This window comes from Hemitrygon akajei, chromosome 25 (genome assembly GCF_048418815.1).
Source record: "Hemitrygon akajei chromosome 25, sHemAka1.3, whole genome shotgun sequence".
Classification (NCBI taxonomy): domain Eukaryota; kingdom Metazoa; phylum Chordata; class Chondrichthyes; order Myliobatiformes; family Dasyatidae; genus Hemitrygon; species Hemitrygon akajei.
The window spans coordinates 21283406-21302472 of NC_133148.1; the positions used below are offsets into that span (position 1 = coordinate 21283406).

At 43.3% G+C, this 19067-nt stretch overlaps 1 protein-coding gene across 1 annotated transcript; it reads left to right on the forward strand.

Moving 5' to 3' along the window:
- The first annotated feature begins 4473 nt into the window (after positions 1 to 4473).
- Positions 4474 to 14486, forward strand: LOC140716381 (uncharacterized). The gene is made up of 2 exons (XM_073029063.1): positions 4474 to 4583; positions 11582 to 14486. Exon 2 carries the CDS (start codon positions 11826 to 11828, stop codon positions 13803 to 13805), a length of 1980 nt encoding a protein of 659 aa, XP_072885164.1. The 5' UTR covers positions 4474 to 4583; positions 11582 to 11825; the 3' UTR covers positions 13806 to 14486.
- The last annotated feature ends 4581 nt before the right edge of the window (positions 14487 to 19067 follow it).

Genomic DNA, 19067 nt, shown 5'->3' on the forward strand with positions numbered 1-19067 from the left:
CTGTTATAACCTGGGATATATCACACCTGGCCCTGGGGATTTATCCTAACAGTTTTCTAAAGTTCCATCACATCCTCTTTCTTAATGTTGATGTGCTCCCGTATATCAGTCTATTTTACGCTGTCCTCACATTTGTCAGGGGCCCTCTCACTGATGAATAAGAAGCAAATATCCATTAAGGACACACAAGATTCTGCAGATGCTGAAAATCCAGAGGAACACACACAAAATGCTGGAAGAACTCAGCAGGTCAGGCAGCATCTATGGAAAAGAATAATGAGTCCTTTGGGCCGACACACCTCATCGGGACTGAAAAGGAAGGGGGAAGAAGCCAGAATAACAAGGGGAAAGGGGAAGGAGTACAAGCTAGAAGGTGACAGGTGAAGCCAGGTGAGGGGGGAGGTAGGTGGATGGGGGAGGGGGTTGAAATGAGAAGCTGGGAGGTGATAAGTGCCAAGCGTAACCCTCAATGGCAGTGACGTATGGAGAGATTGGGAGAACAAGTCTATAATTCCCTGAAAATAGCAATGTAAGTAAATACGTGGTAAAGAGGATGTGTAACATGCTGGCCTTCATTGTTCAAGGCACAAAGTATCACAATAAGGAAGTCATGTTGCAGCTATATCAAACTTTGGTTAGGCTGCCCCATTACAGAAAGGATGTGGAGGCTTTGGAAAGGGTACAGAAGAGGTTTATAAGAATGTTGCCTGGATTAGAGGATATGAACTATAAGGAGAGATTGGACGAAGGGATTGTTTTCTTTGGAGCATCAGATTGAGGAAAGACCTAATTACAGTTCATAAAATTATGAGAGGCATAGATAGAGTAGATACTCAGAATCTGTTTAAGATCCTGGAGTAGAAACGTCAAATACGAGATCACATACATTTAAGGTGGGGGAGGGAGTTTAAACAGAGTAGACAGGAACTGATTTGGGTTAGTCAACATGACTTTGTGCTTAGTAAGTCATGTCTTACCAATCTTATAAAGCTTTTTCCAGAGATTGGTGCAAAAAACAAAGAAACTCCAGTGAGTGGCAGTTCTTGTTAATGAGAGAGGTCAGAGGAGAATGGCAGGTCTTGTTAATGAGAGAGGTCAGAGGAGAATGGCAGGTCTTGTTCAAGCTGGCAGGAAGGTAACAGTAACTCAAGTAACCATGCATTACAACAGCGGTGTGCAGAAGAGCACCCCTGTAACATGGAAGCAGGTTCAAGGATTAGGTGAGTGAGACAGAAAACAGTGATTATGAATAAACATATTAATCATTTACTTACAACCAGTAAAAATTCAACTAAACATTTAAGTCCCCCAAGTTACACAAACTACAAAACTAAATATTCAACAAACAGTTACTTAGCTAAGAGTGCACGTAGGTTCTACTAAGCCAGAGCATGCTTTCCCAGCAGTTCTTCAGCACTGGTCACTACCTCAGTGTGAAGAGCCCTTGGAGACAAAAGGAAAAGAGAGTGAGCCTCCCGAGCATGCAGTTCTTATACCTCTGTGGTGCCTGAAACCGGGCACTGGTGCTGTGGCCCACAAGGCAACCAATGGGAAAGAGCTGCTGCATACTTCAACCAGGCCAATCAATGGAAGCGGCTCTTGACCGACAAGTAAACTAACCCCCGCATAACAAGGAAGAGAAAATCTGCAGATGCTGGAAATCAAAGTAATACACGCAAAAAGGTGGATGAACGCAGCAGGATGAACCAGGCAGCATCCATGGAAAAGAGTAAACAGTTGACATTTCAGGCCGAGGCCTTTCATCGCATAACAACCTCTGAATACACAATACATTGAGCCTTGAAGTGAATGGGCTACAGCAGCAATAGACCACACCGGGTTCCACTCCAGTACCTAGTAGAGTGGCCATAGAGTGTATATGCATTTGGATAGACAGGAACTGTCTAGGGATACTCAACATGGTTTTGTGCATAGAAGGTTCTGTCTAACCAATCTTATAGGGTTGTTTCAGGTGGTTACCAGAAAAGTGGGTGTTAACTTGGACCTTAGCAAGGCTTTTGACAAAATCCCGCATGGGATACTGGTTGAGAAGGTTATGCTGCTTAGCATTCAGGATGAAGAAGTCAAGAAGAATTGAAGTCAACATTGCTTTAGTGGGAGAAGCCAGAGAATGGTCGTAGATGGTTATCTTTCTGACTGGAGGCCTTTGACTTTAAAAATCATCTATAATCATCTTGGATGATAGTGTTGTAAACTGGGTCAGCAAATTTGCAGATGACACTAAGATTGGGAGGGTGGAGAGAACAGTGAGGAAGACTATCAAAGCTTGCAAGCAGGATCTGCACCAGCGAGGATCATGGGCACAAAAATGGCTGATGGAATTTAGTGTGAGGTGTTGCATTTTGGGAGAACCAATCAGCATGGGTCTTACACAATAAATAATGGGGCTTGGTGGGTGCTGTGGAGTGGAGGGCCCTGGGAATATAAACTTGTTGTTCCTTGAATGTGGCATCACAGTTAGATAGGATCATAAAGAAAATTATTGGCACACTGTAAACACAAAAGAGTCTGCAGATGCTGTAAATCCAGAGTAACATATACAAGATGGCGGAGGAACTCAGCAGGTCAGGCAGCATCCGTTGAAAAGAATAAGTAGTTGATGTTTAGGGTCCAGACCCTTCATCAGGACATTTGCTGCTGCCGTCAGGAGCCTTTGGTCCCACACCACCAGCTAGAGGAATAGCTATTACCCTTCAACCATCAGGCTCCTGAGCCAACTTGGATAACTTCACTCAGTTAAGCACTGAACCGATCACTGAATGCAACATATGGATTCATTTTCAAGGACTCTACAACGCATGTTTTCAGTGTTATCTATCTTTCTATTTATTTATTGTTTTTGCACAGTTTGTCGTCTTATATACTTTGTTGCTTTTCATTCATTGTATTGTATTTCTTTGTTCTACTGTGAATGCCTGCAAGAAAATGAATCTAGGTTTAGAAATAATGACATACTCTGATAATAAATTTGCTTTAAACTTTGATTGAATGGTGCTGCCAAACCCCCCCCCCCCCACCACTCACTCAATGTCAACAAAACTAATGAGCTGATTGTCGTCCTAAGGAAGGGGAAAGAGGACAAACATGTGCCGCTTTCCACTGAGGAACTAGTGGTGCCAAAACTCAGCGCTTTAAAATTTGGGGGGAATTAACAAATTTGGATGAGCTGTCTGGGACCAGCAGATAGATGCGATCAAAAGCAAAGAACCCCAGACTCTTCACTTTCTTAGGAGGTTAAGGAGGTTCAGCTTGTACCTCACACTAACAAACTTCTACAGCTGTCCTGTTGAAGGTATCTTACTGGCTGCATCATGGTCTGGTATGACAATTTGAATGCATAGCCATGACAGGGGTGGTGATAGAGACAGATACATTAAGGGCATTTAAGATACTTTTAGATAGACACGTGGATGGTAGAAATATGGAGTCATGTAGGAAGAAAGAGTTAATCTTAGAGTAGGTTAACATTATGGGCCAAAGCATCTGTACTGTACTAAGCCGTTCTATGTTCTATGCATAAAAAAAGTGACTGCTTCAGGTCTGAGATGCTTACACGAACACCAGAGGCTGCAGGCTCAACCAAATGCATCATGGGCTCAGCACTCCCCACAATCGGTAGTATATATACGAGGTGGTACCTCAAGGCAACATCCATCATCAAAGATCACCACCATCTGGGCCATGCCATCTTCTTGCAGCTACCATCAGCCAGAGCTTCACCTACCACCTTGTGTTTCTTCCTCCCTTCTGACACCTCGCCTTTTTTTCCCCTCCAGTCCTGCTGAAGGGTCTCAGCCCGAAAACATCGACTGAACTCTTTTCCATAGTTGCTGCCTGGCCTGCTGAGTTCCCCCAGCAATTTTGTGCGTGTTGCTTGGATTTCCAGCACCTGCAGATTTTCTCGTTTGTGACTGGACTTCCCTTTAACCATTAGGTTCTTGAACCAACCAGCACAACCTTAATCGGGACAGTTTAGCAACGCTGTGACTTCTTTGATCACTTTGCTCTAAAACAGGGTTAGTTTGTTTGTTCTAACTGTGTTCTTTCTTGTAAAAAAAAAGTTTGTGTTTCTTGTGAATGCTGCCTACATGATGCTACGTGCCTATGACGCTCCCGTCAGAGGGGTTTTCATTGCGCCTGTGCCTACAGGTGCATAGCCACAATAAACTCGACTTTGAATAACAAACTGCTGGAGGAATTATGAAATTCAGACAACTGTGGAGAGAAATAGACGTTTTGGGTTAAGATCCTTCTCCCGGACCCGAAATGTCAACTGTCTATTTCCCTCCATAGTTGCTGCCTGACCAGCTGAGTTCCACCAGCATTTGGTGTGTTGCTCCATATTCTAGCATCTGCAATGTCTTCAGTGGCCTAGAATAAATCCTTGGCGCATTCTAACTACATTTCCTTAACCCCGTAGTCACTAACGGCACAATGAACGTTTCAAAGTTAATTTCCAGCCAACCACCAGAATTAACCACGGCCGGGAACAGGAGCGTGTCGGAAGTGACGTCTGCCTCACGTGATCCCATTCACAGATACTTTCGGGAGCGCCACAGCAGGTAGGAGCGGCGCCGTTTTCATCAGTTCCGCGATCCAAGCCCTTAGTGGGAATGGAGACCATAATTCCCGCTTTAGCTCCGTTAGAACCGGGAAATATAGAAAATAACTTTTCCCCTGCAAAGACGATTGGGTTGGGTTGGGTTGGGTTGGGTTGGGGGGGGGGGGGGTGGTTAGATGGAACAAAGGGAACATCGCTGATACAGGGCGAGGCCATAGTTGTGCAGGTGATCCCATTGTTGAGGGACTTTCTTTTCTGGCCAATAGACTAACGAGAGTGGTCGGAGACAAAATAAAAGACTTTTAAGATATGAAATGCAGGGCTGCTGCTAGGGCCTCTGGTTCCAGCTCGAGCTCTGTCACGTATTTTCACAGTTTCAAAACGTCCCTTTATTTGCTTTCCACCTGCCCTTCATCTCAGCGGAGGCGACTTTTTAAACAAAGCGTGAGGCCAGGGTTGCAGAGGCTTTCCCAGAGGGAGTTCCTTTGTACTCTTTAAAAAGACAACTGCAGGTGCTGGAAAACAAATACAGAGCCACAGATAAATTCGCCAGCTGCCATCTGTGGAAACAGACTTCATGTTTCAAACTGCAGACCCGTAGATTCATGAAAAGTAAATTGTGTCTGCTGAATTTCTTAAGTTTTTGAGGAGATCTTGGCTGTATTTGGACTTCCAGAAAATGTTTGACTAGGTGCCTCACAAAAGATTACATCTCAACAATCCATGATGTTGGAACTAATAGATTGGAGTGGATGGAGGATTGGCTGTCACTCATGAAGCAGCAAGTAGGAATAAGTCTATGATCAGTAGTCTTTCAGGGAGATAGAGTGGATATGGAGAGGATATTTCCAATACTGAGAGAGCCCAGAACTAGAGGGCACAGCCTTGGAATAGAAGGACATCCCTTTAAAACAGCGGTGAGGAGGAATTTCTTTAGCCTGCAGGTGGTGAATCTGGAATTCACTGTCTCAGATGGGTGTGGAGGCAAAGTAATTAGGTATATTTAAAGTGGAGGTTGATAAGTTCTTGATTAGTAAGAGTATTAAAGGGTATGAGGAGAATGGGGTTGAGAGGGATAGTAAGTCAGCCATAATCAAATGGTGGAGCAGAGTCAATGGGCCGAATAGCTCAATTCTGTTCCTATGCCTTATGATCTTATGGACAGGGTCAGTGCTGGGTCTGCAACCATTTACAAAATAAACTATAACTAGGAGGAAGGGAGTAAATATGAGGGAGCATATTTGCAAATGGCACAAAGTAGGTGGGAAGGTTAAGTTGCACAGGAGATGCAAATAGTTTATGGAGAGATTTTCAAAGGCTACACACCATATGGTCAAAGTTGGTAAGTAGACTGTAAAGTCTTAAAATGTTAGTTTATTAATTTTGAAAGGAAGAACAGAATAATGGTGTTATTTCAATAATAAAAAGTTGTGCAAGAATTTTTTAAAAAGTGGTGCAGCAGATAACTAGGTACTTTAATGGAATTTTGGCCCTGTTTTAAAGTAATATGAAAAGTGGGAAGGCCTCAACTACATACATACTGCAAACAGTTTTAGTGCCCCTATTTTAAGGAAAGATGTTGGAGAAAGTTCAGAGAAGGTTCGCAAGGATGATCCTGCTTGTGGTGGGATTGGCCGTGAAGGAAAGAGGGTAAACTGTGTGGGGCTCTACCTTTTGAAGTGTGGAAGAATTGCAGGTGATCTTGAAACTCATAAGAACCTTACTGGTTTCAGAAAGATCTCCGGGCATTCTCCTGCATTTTGGGCGTTCAATAGGGTTAAGCTGAGAGAACATTTCCTTTGCAACAGAAAGTGTTGGAGGAATTCAGTGGCAGCATATGAGGGAAGAAAGGAACTGACGTTTTGCTCTCCACAAAAAATAATCAGCCTTTATTCCTTCTACCAAAGTGCATGACCATACATTTCCCTGCACTGTATTCCATCTGTCACCTTTTTGCCCGTTCTCCTAATCTGTCCATGTCCTCCAGGCTCCCTGCTTCCTCAGCAGTATCTGTCTCCCCACTTGTCTTTGTATCCACAAACTTGACTATAAAGCCATTAATTCTACCCTTCAGATCATTAACACATATTGTGAAAAATAGTGGACCCAACATTAATCACTAGTCACCAACAGCTAATCAGAAAAGTCTCCCTTTATCCCCACTCTTTGCCTTCTGCCTGTCAGCTAAATATCTTTCCTGCAATACCGTGGGCTTTGATCTTGTTTAGCAGTCTCTTAGCACCTTGTGAAAGACCTGAAAATCCAAGTAAACATCCTTGACTTTCCTTTGTCTATCCTGCTTGTTATTTCCTCAAAGAATTCCAACAGATTTGTCAAGCAAGATTTTCCCTCGATGAAACCATGCTGACTACAGCCTATTTTATCCCGGTACCTCCAAGTACCCCAAACCCTGGGGATAAGGGGGGGACTTTTCTGATTAGCTGTTGGTGACTAGTAGTTAATATATACAACTGGAAAAAAAACTCTTGGGATCCTCTTTTATATTTTTGTCTAGCCTTATCTTCATATTTTTTTTATCTTTTCTGTCATTATTGCTTTTTGTTGCTTTCTTTTTGTTTTTAAAAGCTTTGCAATCATCTAGCTTCTCACAAATTTTTGCTATATTGTATGGCCTCACCTTTGCTTTTAAACTCTTAAGCTGTGATCTTGTTTAAACTGCTACAATATGCCTGCCCATTTCTAATTCGCCAGAAAATAATCTTATTATGGACAGTATACTGCATGCATTCAGACATAGTACCTTCATTTTTGTATTCACTCCTGTTTTCAATTTTATCTCCATCTTGCACAAAGTTAATTTTTTATCCTATTCTCAACTCTTTGTTCTGGAGGCTTTTGCAATCTTTTCTGCACTCTCCTTCCCTTTTATTTTATCCATACTTATCCAAGCTGTTCCAACCATTCCCCCACCCCCCACACCCACACTACAAACTACTTAGTTAACAGCAGGTGAGGCAGTCTCGGCAGAAAGAAAATCGGGGTTAACGTTTTAAGCTTGATACCACTAATTCTAAGAGAGAAAGAGATGAAAAATAATTGGTTGGTTGTCAGTGACAGAGAAGGTGAGAGGCGCTCTTGAAGAGCAAAGAAAATATGTCTCGGCTGGGACCAAATGGAGTATCACATCATTTGGAAACAGATTATGCTTGGTTGACTGTTCTGAGTTGTTAGTAGTGGGACCGCTCGGCACACCTGGCAGCTCAGGTATGAGATGTTAGTTAGTAGGACTGTCCAGTGTACCTGGCAGCTCAGGTATGAGTTAGTCGTGGGACTGCTCGGCACACCTGGCAGGTCAGGTATGAGATATTAGTTAGTAGGACTGTCCAGTGTACCTGGCATCTCAGGTATGAGTTAGTCGTGGGACTGCTCGGCACACCTGGCAGGTCAGGTATGAGATGTTAGTTAGTAGGACTGTCCAGTGCACCTGGCAGCTCAGGTATGAGATGTTAGTTAGTAGGACTGTCCAGTGTACCTGGCATCTCAGGTATGAGTTAGTCGTGGGACTGCTCGGCACACCTGGCAGGTCAGGTATGAGATGTTAGTTAGTAGGACTGTCCAGTGCACCTGGCAGCTCAGGTATGAGATGTTAGTTAGTAGGACTGTCCAGTGTACCTGGCAGCTCAGGTATGAGTTAGTAGTGGGACTGCTTGGCACACCTGGCAGCTCAGGTATGAGATGTTAGTTAGTAGGACTGTCCAGTGTACCTGGCAGCTCAGGTATGAGTTAGTAGTGGGACCGCTCGGCACACCTGCAGGTCAAGCTGTACTATCAGAAAGAATATCTGAGACAAAATACATTGTATGAAAAATCAAGTCAAGTGAAAGTAAATTTACCTCAATTTCATGCAGATATACACAGGAAAATGAAGAAATACAATAGAATTTATGAAAAACCATATATAAAGACTGATAAACAACCATTGTGCAAAAGATGGCAAATCGTGCAACTAATAAAAAAGTAAATAAATAATACTGAGAACATGAGTTGTGGAGTCCTTGAAAGTGAGTCCATAGGTTGTGGCGTCAGTTCAGTATTGAGATGAATGAACGTATCCACACCGGCTCAGGAGCCTGATGGTTGAGGGGTAATAAGTGTTCCTGAACCCAGTGGTGTGACACTTAAGGCTCTGTACCTCCTTCCCAATGGAAGTAGTGAGAAGGTAGCATGACTTACGGGGAGAAGGCCAGGAACTGGGGTTGAGGAGGAGATTTAAAAAAAAGGATCAGCCATGATTTAATGGCTGAGCAGACCTGATGGACTAGATGGCCTAATTCTGCTCCTATGTCTTATGGACCAGGGTAGTGGGAGTCATTGATGATGGGTGCATCATCATCAAATGTGCACAATGGTGGAGAGGGCTTTGCCTGTGATGGACTGGGCCGTATCCACCACTTTTTGTAGAGTTTTCTGTTCCTGGCATTAATGGCCAATTCTAATAAAGACAAAAATAAATTTTGATGTTGACTTAGGAGGCTGGAATGTGCCCAGACTGCTGGGTGCTGTTTGCTGCTGAAGTTCACTTGTTTCTCAAGATTTGTAACTGCAATGTCACAGCGTACCTGGGAAACCAAATTTATCTCTTCTGAAATGCTGTTCTTTACCAGGCAAAAAAAAGGAAAACTAACATTGGTGAGGCCTAATTTAGACTATTGTGTACATTTCTGGTCATCCACCTAAAGGAAAGATATCGATAAGATTGAAAGAGTACAGAGAATATTTACAAGGATGTTGCTGGGACTTGAAGACCAGAGTTGGAGGGAAAGGTTAAATAGGTTAGGACTTTATTCCGTGGAGTGTAGGAGGATGAGAGGAGATTTGATAGAGGTATATAAAATTATGAGTGGTATAGATAGGGTAAATGTAAGCAGGCTTTTTCCAGTGAGGTTGGGTGAACCTAGAATTAGAGATAGATTTAGGGTGAAAGATTAAATACTTAAGGGGAACCTGAGTGGGAACTTCTTCACTCCGAGGGCAGTGAGAGTGTGGAACGAGCTGCCAGTGGGTTTGAGTCCAACATTTAAGAAAAATTTGGATGAGTATATGGATGAGCGGAGTATGGAGGGCTAAAATGCAGGAACTGTGGGACTAGGCAAAATAACAGTTTGGCATGGGCAGGAGGGCCCAAAAGCCTGTTTCTGTGTTGTAGGGCTCTATGACTATGAACAAAGCAGGCACCAGTTGGCATAGAGGGCAAGCCCATGTTTTTGGGTTCACCAGCGCTTAAATGTGCAAGTGGGGAATGCGTTGAGTGAGAATGTTCAAGCACACTGACTATGGAAAGAGTTACACATCAAGAAGCAGGATACACCAGGGAGAAACTAAATATGTGTGTGTGTGTGTTTGCACAAGCATGAATCATCTTAGAGGGAAACCAGAAATATTTTCAAGCCTGTTAAGGATTCGAATTGGGACACATCAGGACCAGTACATTTTGGCCCAATTAAGCAGCTGCCCCTTGGAAATAATAATTAGTTGAAGTTTCATGGAAATAATTTAAAAAGTATAAAAACACAAACTGAGTAACAAGCTATCTATTTCAATGAAATAAAGAACAAATTAGAACACTAGCAATACCACTATAGTACTGTAAAACTGTTTATTAGTTCTTAATGATAATCGACAGAGGAATTCATCCAGTGTATCTTGTTCGTGAACAAAATTAGCACAGGCACCTATTGTAGATAATGAACTGCCTTCATACAATGTTTTTGACAACTGCATCCTCAAAATCTTCATTTTCATTGTATCATTTAAGATGATTGTCGATACCTTCAAATTCTTCATAGCTCCATACTTGTTGAAGTAGTGAAATTGTTTTGTTTTAACTCCCAGCCATTTCTGGCATTTCCAAGCCTGTATGTTTGAAACCGCAGTGAGTAAAACAGTTCCAAATTGTCTCGCTGCTTATTTCTCACCAACTATCAGTGACAACAATCACTGCTTTTTGAACACAAACACATGCTCCAATGCTATTTAAAAACTATTGTAAATACAGTGTAGTGGCTAATAGCCACACAAGTGCATGCAACTGATGTTACTTAGAAACTGTTCAGTTACAGTCTCCTGTCCCAGTTAAGCAGCATAGTGTTCCAAATAAACAAAAGGAATCCCAGATATTTTAACAATTAGATTTGTTCTTTCAGAGTTATTCCAAATAAGCAGCTGCCCCGATTAACTGGAATCCACTCTATTTCTGTGCTTATATGAGGGGTAATTGATAAGTTCATGGCCTAAGGTAGAAGGAGTCAATTTTAGAAAACCTGGCACATTTATTTTTCCTACATTTACACACTTAGTCCAGCGGTCGTGGAGCATACGGATCCCGTCTTTGTAGAAGTTGGCATCTTGGACCTCCAGAAGTGGTCCACAGCAGAGGTTATTGATAAATTCATGGCCTAAGGGAGAAGGAGATGAGTTATTAACTTCAAACTTTCTGCATTTTCACTCAGAGTTGACCTGCATGTAACGAGGGCTGTATAACTCATCTCCTTCCGTCTTAGGCCAAGAACTTATCAATCACCCCTGCTGTGGACCACTTCTACAAAGAAGAGATCTGTATGCTCCACAACTGCTGGACTAAGTGTACATGTAGGAGGGGACTATGTTGAAAAATAAATGTGCTAGGTTTTCTAAAATTGACTCCTACCTCAGGCCACGAGCTTATCAATCACCTCTGGTATCTTTTGTATTTCCTTCAAAGAGAGACAATACCCCACGCAAACCTATGCAATGCACACTGAATTTTTGGTGATCTCAGCAAGTCAGGCAACAATTATGATGGGAAATAAACAGTTCATGTTTTGGGACGAGAATGTCAACAACTTATTTTCCTCCATAGATGCGGCCTAACCTGCTGAGGTACTCCAACGTTTTGTGTGTTCTGTTCAAGGTATCTGACATCTGCAGAATCTGCATACTTTTGTGTGTGTATATAATGTATGGGATGAAGCTCACTGTTTTATGGTCTTGTTGAAACAGCATTGATCTAGGGTCTAAAGAGAAGCAAGCTCATCTTCACTGTTACAAGTATGGGAAAGGAGTCGTTCATCGTGCCTGATGCTACACCGATAAGTTTAGAGTGGAGAGAGGACATTCGCCTGTTTTGAATGTGGAAAGAAATTCACTCTTATTGAACTTGGTGAGATACCAATGAGTTCATACCTGGGACAGACCATCTGTCTGCTCGGAGTCTGGAAGGAGTTTTACTCAGTCATTCAAACTGATGGCACACCAGCGAGTTCATACTGAGGTGAGGTCGTTCCCCTGCTCTACATGTGGGAAGAGGTTCGCTCGGTCATCCAGCCTAATGGTACATCAGCGAATTCACACTGGAGAAAGGCCTTTCACCTGCTCCGAGTGTGGGAAAGGATTTACTCATTCATCCAGCCTGAACTTACACAGGAAAAGGCACACTGGAGACAGGCCATTTAGCTGCTCTGAATGTGGGAAGAGGTTCATTAATTCATCCAGCCTCCTGAGACACCAGCAAGTTCACACCGGGGAGAGGCCATTCTCCTGCTCTGAATGTGGGAAGAGATTCACTCAGTCATCTGAGCTGTTTTTACACCAGCGAATTCACACTGGAGAGAGGCCATTCTCATGCTCCGAATGTGGGAAGAAATTTGTTCAGTCATCCAGTCTGCGGGCACACCAGCGAATCCACACTGGAGAGAGGCCCTTTGCCTGTACTGAGTGTGGAAAGAGATTCACTCGGTCATCCAATCTGCAGTTACACCAGCAGATTCACACCGGGGAGAGGACGTTCATCTGTTCTGAATGTGGGAAGGGGTTCACTCGGTCATCTGAACTGCTTCTACACCAAGGAGTTCACACTGGGGAGAAGCCATTTAACTGCTCCAAATGTGGGAAAGGATTCACCCGGTCATCTGAGCTGCTTTTACATCAGCGGATTCACACCGGGGAGAGGCCGTTCACTTGCTCTGAATGTGGGAAGGGATTCACTCGGTCGTCTGAGTTGCTTTTACACCGAAGGGTTCACACTGGGGAGAAGCCGTTCACATGCACCGAGTGTGGGCAGAGCTTTGCTCGGTCATCCAGCATGAGGAGACACCAGAGAAGTCACACTGGAGAGAGGCCCTTCACCTGCAATGACTGTGGGCAGAGGTTCATGCGGTCATCCAGTCTGCGGACACACCAGCGAATCCACACTGGAGAGAGGCCCTTTGCCTGCGCTGAATGCGGGAAGAGATTCACTCAGTCATCTAACCTGCAGTCACACCAGCGAATCCACAATGGGGAGAGGACATTCATCTGCCCTGAGTGTGGAAAGAGGTTCACTCGGTCATCTGAGCTGTGCTTACACCAGCGAACACACACTGGGGAGAGGCCGTTCACCTGCTCTGAGTGTGGGAAGGGGTTCACTCGGTCATCTGAGCTGCTTTTACACCAGAGGACTCACACTGGAGAGAGGCCCTTCAGGTGCGCCAAGTGTGGGAAGAGATTCACTCAGTCATCCAACCTGCGGACACACCAGCGAATTCACGATGCGGAGAGGTCCTTCACCTGCTCTGTATGTGGGGAGGGATTCACCCGATCATCTGAGCTGCTTTTACACCAGCAAATTCACACTGGAGAGAGACCCTTCACCTGCTCGGTATGTGGGGAGGGATTCACCCAGTCATCCGAACTGCTTTTGCATCAGCGGGTTCACAGTGAAGGGGGCCCATTCACATGCACCGAGTGTGGGCAAAGATTCGTGCAGTCATCCAGCCTGCGGATGCACCAGCAGGTTCATACCGGGGAAAGGCCCTTCACCTGCACCAAGTGTGGCAAGGGATTCATTCGGTCTTCCCACCTGCAGACACATCAGCGAATACACACTGGTGAGAGGCCGTTCATTTGCACTGAGTGTGGGAAGAGATTCACTCAGTCATCCACCCTGCGGACACATCAGCAGATTCACAAAGGGGAGAGGTCCTTCACCTGCAGTGAGTGTGGAAAGCGATTCACTCGGTCATCCAGTCTGCGGACACACCAGCAAATTCACACTGGGGAGAAACCTTTTGTTTGCTTGGAGTGTGGAAGGAGATTCATTCAGTTATCCAACCTGCGAACCCACCAACGAATTCACACTGGGGAGAAGCCATTCATCTGCGCCGTGTGTGGAAAGGGATTTACTCGGTCATCCCACCTACAGAAACACCAGTGCAAAAACACTGAGGAGAAAAGTGATGTGTGCTGAATTTTCAGTATTCAGAGTCAAAGTAAATTTATTATCAAGGTACATTTATGTCACCATTTACTACCTTGAGATTAATTTTCTTGCAGGCACTTACAGGAAAATAAAGAAATATAACAGAATTTATGAAAAAGCTATACATAAATAATGGCTAACAAACAACCAATGTGCAAAAGACAAATTGTGCAAATAAAAAATAATGCTGAAAATTTGACTTGTAAAGAGTCTTTGAGAACAAGTCTGTAGGCTGTCGAATTAATTCAGAGTTGAGATGAGTGAAGTTATCCACACCAGTTCAGAAACCTGATAGTTGAGGGGTAATCATAACTGTTCCTGAACCTGGTGGTGTCGGATCCAAGGCTCCTGTACGTCTTTCTCAGTGGAAGCAGTGAGAAGAGAGCATAGCCTGGATAGTGGGGGAAATGCTGCTTTCTTGAGGCAGTGCTTCATACAGATGTGCTCAATGCTGGGGAGGACGTTGCCAGTGTTGGACAGAGCTGTATCCACCACATCAGTACTGCTGGAAGCAATGTTAAGTTCCCAGATAGCTGCAGGTGTCGGATTATGTCACTATTGCTGTTGCTCATCTCTCCTTGGATTAAACACCAGACGTTTGCTGATTTACTGGGCTGGAGTTTAATATTCTGGATCCTTGATGAATAAATCAATTCTGTTGTAAACACATTACCTCAGGCTCATTCATGACTCTACTGCACATTGTATGTATGGCAAAGAGGCCGTTCAGCCCATCCCATCAAGTGCTTCTGTTCCACACCAGCCTCTTTCCACCTCAGCCAGTATGAATATCCTTAACAATCTTAGAATACTAGAGATGTAGCTTGGAAACAGGCTTTTTGGCTCATCAAGTGTATGCTGATCATCAACTTCCCATCTACTCTAATGCTCCATTAATCCAATTTTTATAAATTTTCCCTGCAATCCCCCCTTGCCTCCACCAAATCTGACTATCACATGGACATCAGGGACAGTTTACAGAGGCTCATTAACCCATCAGTGCTTGTCTTTGTGATGTTGGAGGAAACTGGAGCACACAGGAAGGACACACAATCTTTCTTCCAGAGGACACTTGAATAGAACCCCGAAGTCCTATGCAATAGCTTCGCACTAACCTCTACGCTACTGTGGCATTCTCACAGTATCCGTTCTCTAAGGGCTAGGTATCACACAGTTGAGTTGCTGCATTACAGGACTTTCCTGACAGACCCCGTGCCTCATTCGTTGTGCCAGCTGATTCCCCAACCTCCCATTCACAATCTTAAAAAAAAAACATTGATTTCCAACTTGATTAATTCAGCAACTTGGGTTCTATCAGAGAGTCTGTTCCAAAGGGCATCTCTTATTACTCTATGACTCTTAAGAATATTAAGGTCACTAGAGGTAACTAAGGAATTGAGTGAAATTACCAAGGATCAGCGAGGGAAGGAGGTTAAATGGTTTATGAATAGGGAAAATTGCATTAAATAGCTAAGGCAGGGACAGACCTTACAATCCACCACTGGTAAGATATTTTCCTGGATTGGCCTCCTAAAGTTAATACCTTTTTGAAATTAGCAATTCATCCTGTAATTGTATTGTTTAATGTTAGACTTTGTATGTTATACTGTATGTGTAGTAGGATATATATTATACAACAGGGAATTGAGAATCAGGCACTGTAAATAATCTTTTGTTAGATTTGTTACAGTGTTAAAAATTTGAAGATTAAAGGGGAATTATGATAATATAGCATACTGTATCCATAATCTGTATATGATTGTCAGTATTGTTGAATATTGGTACATTGCATGGTGTGGCTGAAGCAGGGGCGCAGGGTGCAGCTTTTCAGATTTCTGGATCATTGGGATCTCCTCTGGAGAAGGCATGGCTGTACAAAAAGGATGGGTTACACCTGAACCTGAGGGGACTAATATATTGAGGGCAGGTTTTTTCGAACTGTTATGGGAACCAAAGTGATAGAGCTGGGTTTGGGACAGTTGGTATACAAGTAAACGAAGTGAGACTGTGAGAAAGGACAAGTCGATGATAGGGCAAGATTGCAGTCTGTAAGATGAGTTACAAAATGAGGTAGGTGATATTGTACACAACATTGTGCATACCAATCTCTAACTGTGATAAATCTGAGTAGTGGCTGAAAGATTATCATAGTTGGGAGCTTAACATCAAGAATACACATTGTATTAAAAGAACAGGCGGGTAGGAGGGAGTGGGGGTGTTTCTGTTGGTAAAAAAAAATTAAATCAAATGCTTATAAAGAGGTGACATAGGATCAGAAGATGTTGAATCCTTGTGGATTGGGTGTTACGTAATGGCCCAAATTTGATTGGGAAGCTTAATGTAAAGGAACCTGTAGTAGGCAGTGAGCATAATATGATAGGAGAAGCTAAAATTGGATATATCAGTATCAAATTGCAGTAAAGGGAATTACAGAGCCGTGAGAGAGGAGCTGGCTAATGTTGATTGGAAGGGGGCTTTAGTAGAGATGACAGCAATGGCTGGTGTTTCTAGGGGAAATTCGGAAGGTGCAACAACAATACGAACCGGAGGTGAAGAAGTATTCTAAAGGGAGGATAACATGGTTCACAAGGTAAGTCAAAGACAGCATAAAAGCAAAAGAGAGAATATATAATATAGCCAAAATTAGTGGAAAGTTAAAGGATTGGGAAGCTTTTAAATACCAACAGAAGACAACTTAAAATGCCATAAAGAGAGAAAAGATGAGATATGAAGGACAGCTAGCCAATAATATCAAAGAGGATACAAAAGGGTTTTTCAGATACATAAGGAATAGTAGAGTTGAGAGTGGATATCAGACCGATGCAAAATAAAGCTGCAGAGGTAGTAATGGTGGACAAAGAAACGGTGAAGAGATTTAATAAGTATTTCGTGTCAGTCTTTACTGTGGAAGACTCTAGCTGAACGTTAGAAATGTGAGTGTGTCGGGGCATAGTGAGTAAGTTGCTAATACTAAGGAAAAGGTGCTTGGGAAACTGAGAAGTCTAAAGGTAAATATAGAGTGTTCTGAAAAGGGCAGCTGAAGAGATTATGGAGGCATAGGTAATGATCTTTCAAGAATCACTAGATTCTAGAATGGTTCCTGAGAACAAGAAAATTGCAAATTCACCCACCCTTTCCAGAAGGGTGAGGCAGAAGAATGGAGAGTATGGGTCAGTTAGTCTGACTTCAATGGTTGGGAAGATGTTGGAGTCTATTATTAGAGATAAGGTTTCCATGTACTAGGCACATGATGAAATAGGCCAAAGTCAGCATGGCTTTCTATAGGAGAAATCTTGCTTAAGACAGACGGACATACTTTATTGATCCCGAGGGAAATTGGGTTTCATTACAGTCGCACCAACCAAGAATAGTGTAGAAATATAGCAATATAAAACCATAAATAATTAAATAATAAGTAAATAATGCCAAGTGGAAATTAGTCCAGCACCAGCCTATTGGCTCAGGGTGTCTGACACTCCGAGGGAGGAGTTGTAAAGTTTGATGGCCACAGGTAGGAATGACTTCCTATGACGTTCAGTATTGCATCTCGGTGGAATGAGTCTCTGGCTGAATGCACTCCTGTGCCTAACCAGTACATTATGGAGTGGATGGGAGACATTGTCCAAGATGGCATGCAACTTGGACAGCATCCTCTTTTCAGACACCACCGTCAGAGAGTCCAGTTCCACCCCCACATCACTGGCCTTACAAATGAGTTTGTTTTTTCTGTTGGTGTCTGCTACCCTCAGCCTGCTGCCCCAGCACACAACAGCAAACATGATAGCACTGGCCACCACAGACTTGTAGAACATCCTCAGCATCGTCCGGCAGATGTTAAAGGACCTCAGTCTCCTCAGGAAATAGAGACGGCTCTGACCCTTCTTGTAGACAGCCTCGGTGTTCTCTGACCAGTCCAGTTTATTGTCAATTTGTATCCCCAGGTATTTGTAATCCTCCACCATGAATTCTTTGAGAATTTAGAATTCTTTGAGGAGATAATAAGCAGGGGAGACAAATGAGAGTCAGTGCATGCTATTTATTTGGATTTTCAGAAGGTCTTTGACAAGGTGCCACACATGAGGCTTCTTGGCAAGATAAGAGCCCAGGATATTATGGGGAAGTTGCTAGCATGGATTGAAGATTGACTGAATGGCAGGAGGCAAAAAGTGGGAATATAGGGGGATTTGTCCAACTGGCTGCCGGTGACTAGTGGTTGGTGTTGGGATCTCTTCCTTTTACGTTGTACGTCAATGATTCAGATGAATGATTTGATGGCTTTGTGGCCAAGTTTGCAAACAATACTAAGATAGGTGGAAGGGCAGGTAGTGATGAGGAAGTATGTTGCCTTCAGAGGAACTGAGAGAGATAGGCAGAATGGGAAAGTGGCAGACAATATAATGTAGGGAAGTGCATGGTCATGCACTTTGGCAGAGGGAATAAAGGTGAGGACTGTTTTGTAAACGTGTTACCTTGCAAACTGGGTCAGTGGTAAGAAAGGTAAATATAACGTTAGCATTCATTTCAAGAGGACTACAATACAAAAGCAAGGATGTAACGCTGAGGCTTTATATGACATTGATCAGACCACATGGAGTATTGTGAGCAGTTTTGGACCCCTTATCTAAGAAAGGATATGCAGGCATTTAAGAAGATCCAGAGGAGGCACAATGATCCCTGGAAAGAAAGGGTTAACATATGAAGAACATTTGATGGCTCTGGACCTGAACTTGCTGGAGTTTAGAAGAATTAAGTGGGATCTCAGTGAAACCTATTGAATATTGAAAGGTCTGGCTAGAGTGGACGTTTTCTAAAGTGGGGGAGTCTATGACCAGCGGGCACCGCCTCAAATTTGAGCAACGTCTATTTAGAGCAGAGATTTGGAAATTTCTCCTCAGCCAGAGGGTGGTAAATCTGTGGGATTCTTTGCCAGGCGGCTGTGCAGGCCAAGTCATTGGGTATATTTAAGGTAGAGGCTGATAGATTCTTGATTAGTCAGGGTATCAAAGTTTACGGGTAGAAGGGGGTTGAAAGGGATAATAATAAATCAGCCATGGTGAAATTGCGGAGCAGACTCGATGGGCCGAATGGTCTAAATCTACTCCTAGGTCTTTTGGACATTAACCCTTTAAAGTATAGTTAGAGAAGCTAATCAACATTACTGACCAAACGTAATAACATGATAGGACTTATCACGCAGCGGTCAGATTCCAACATTGATTAAAAAGGGTGAACAAACACATGAGGTTCGCT

Coding starts and splice junctions, on each gene's coding strand:
- LOC140716381 (XM_073029063.1), top strand. CDS start 11,826: ATGGCACACCAGCGAGTTCATACTGAGGTGAGGTCGTTCCCCTGCTCT.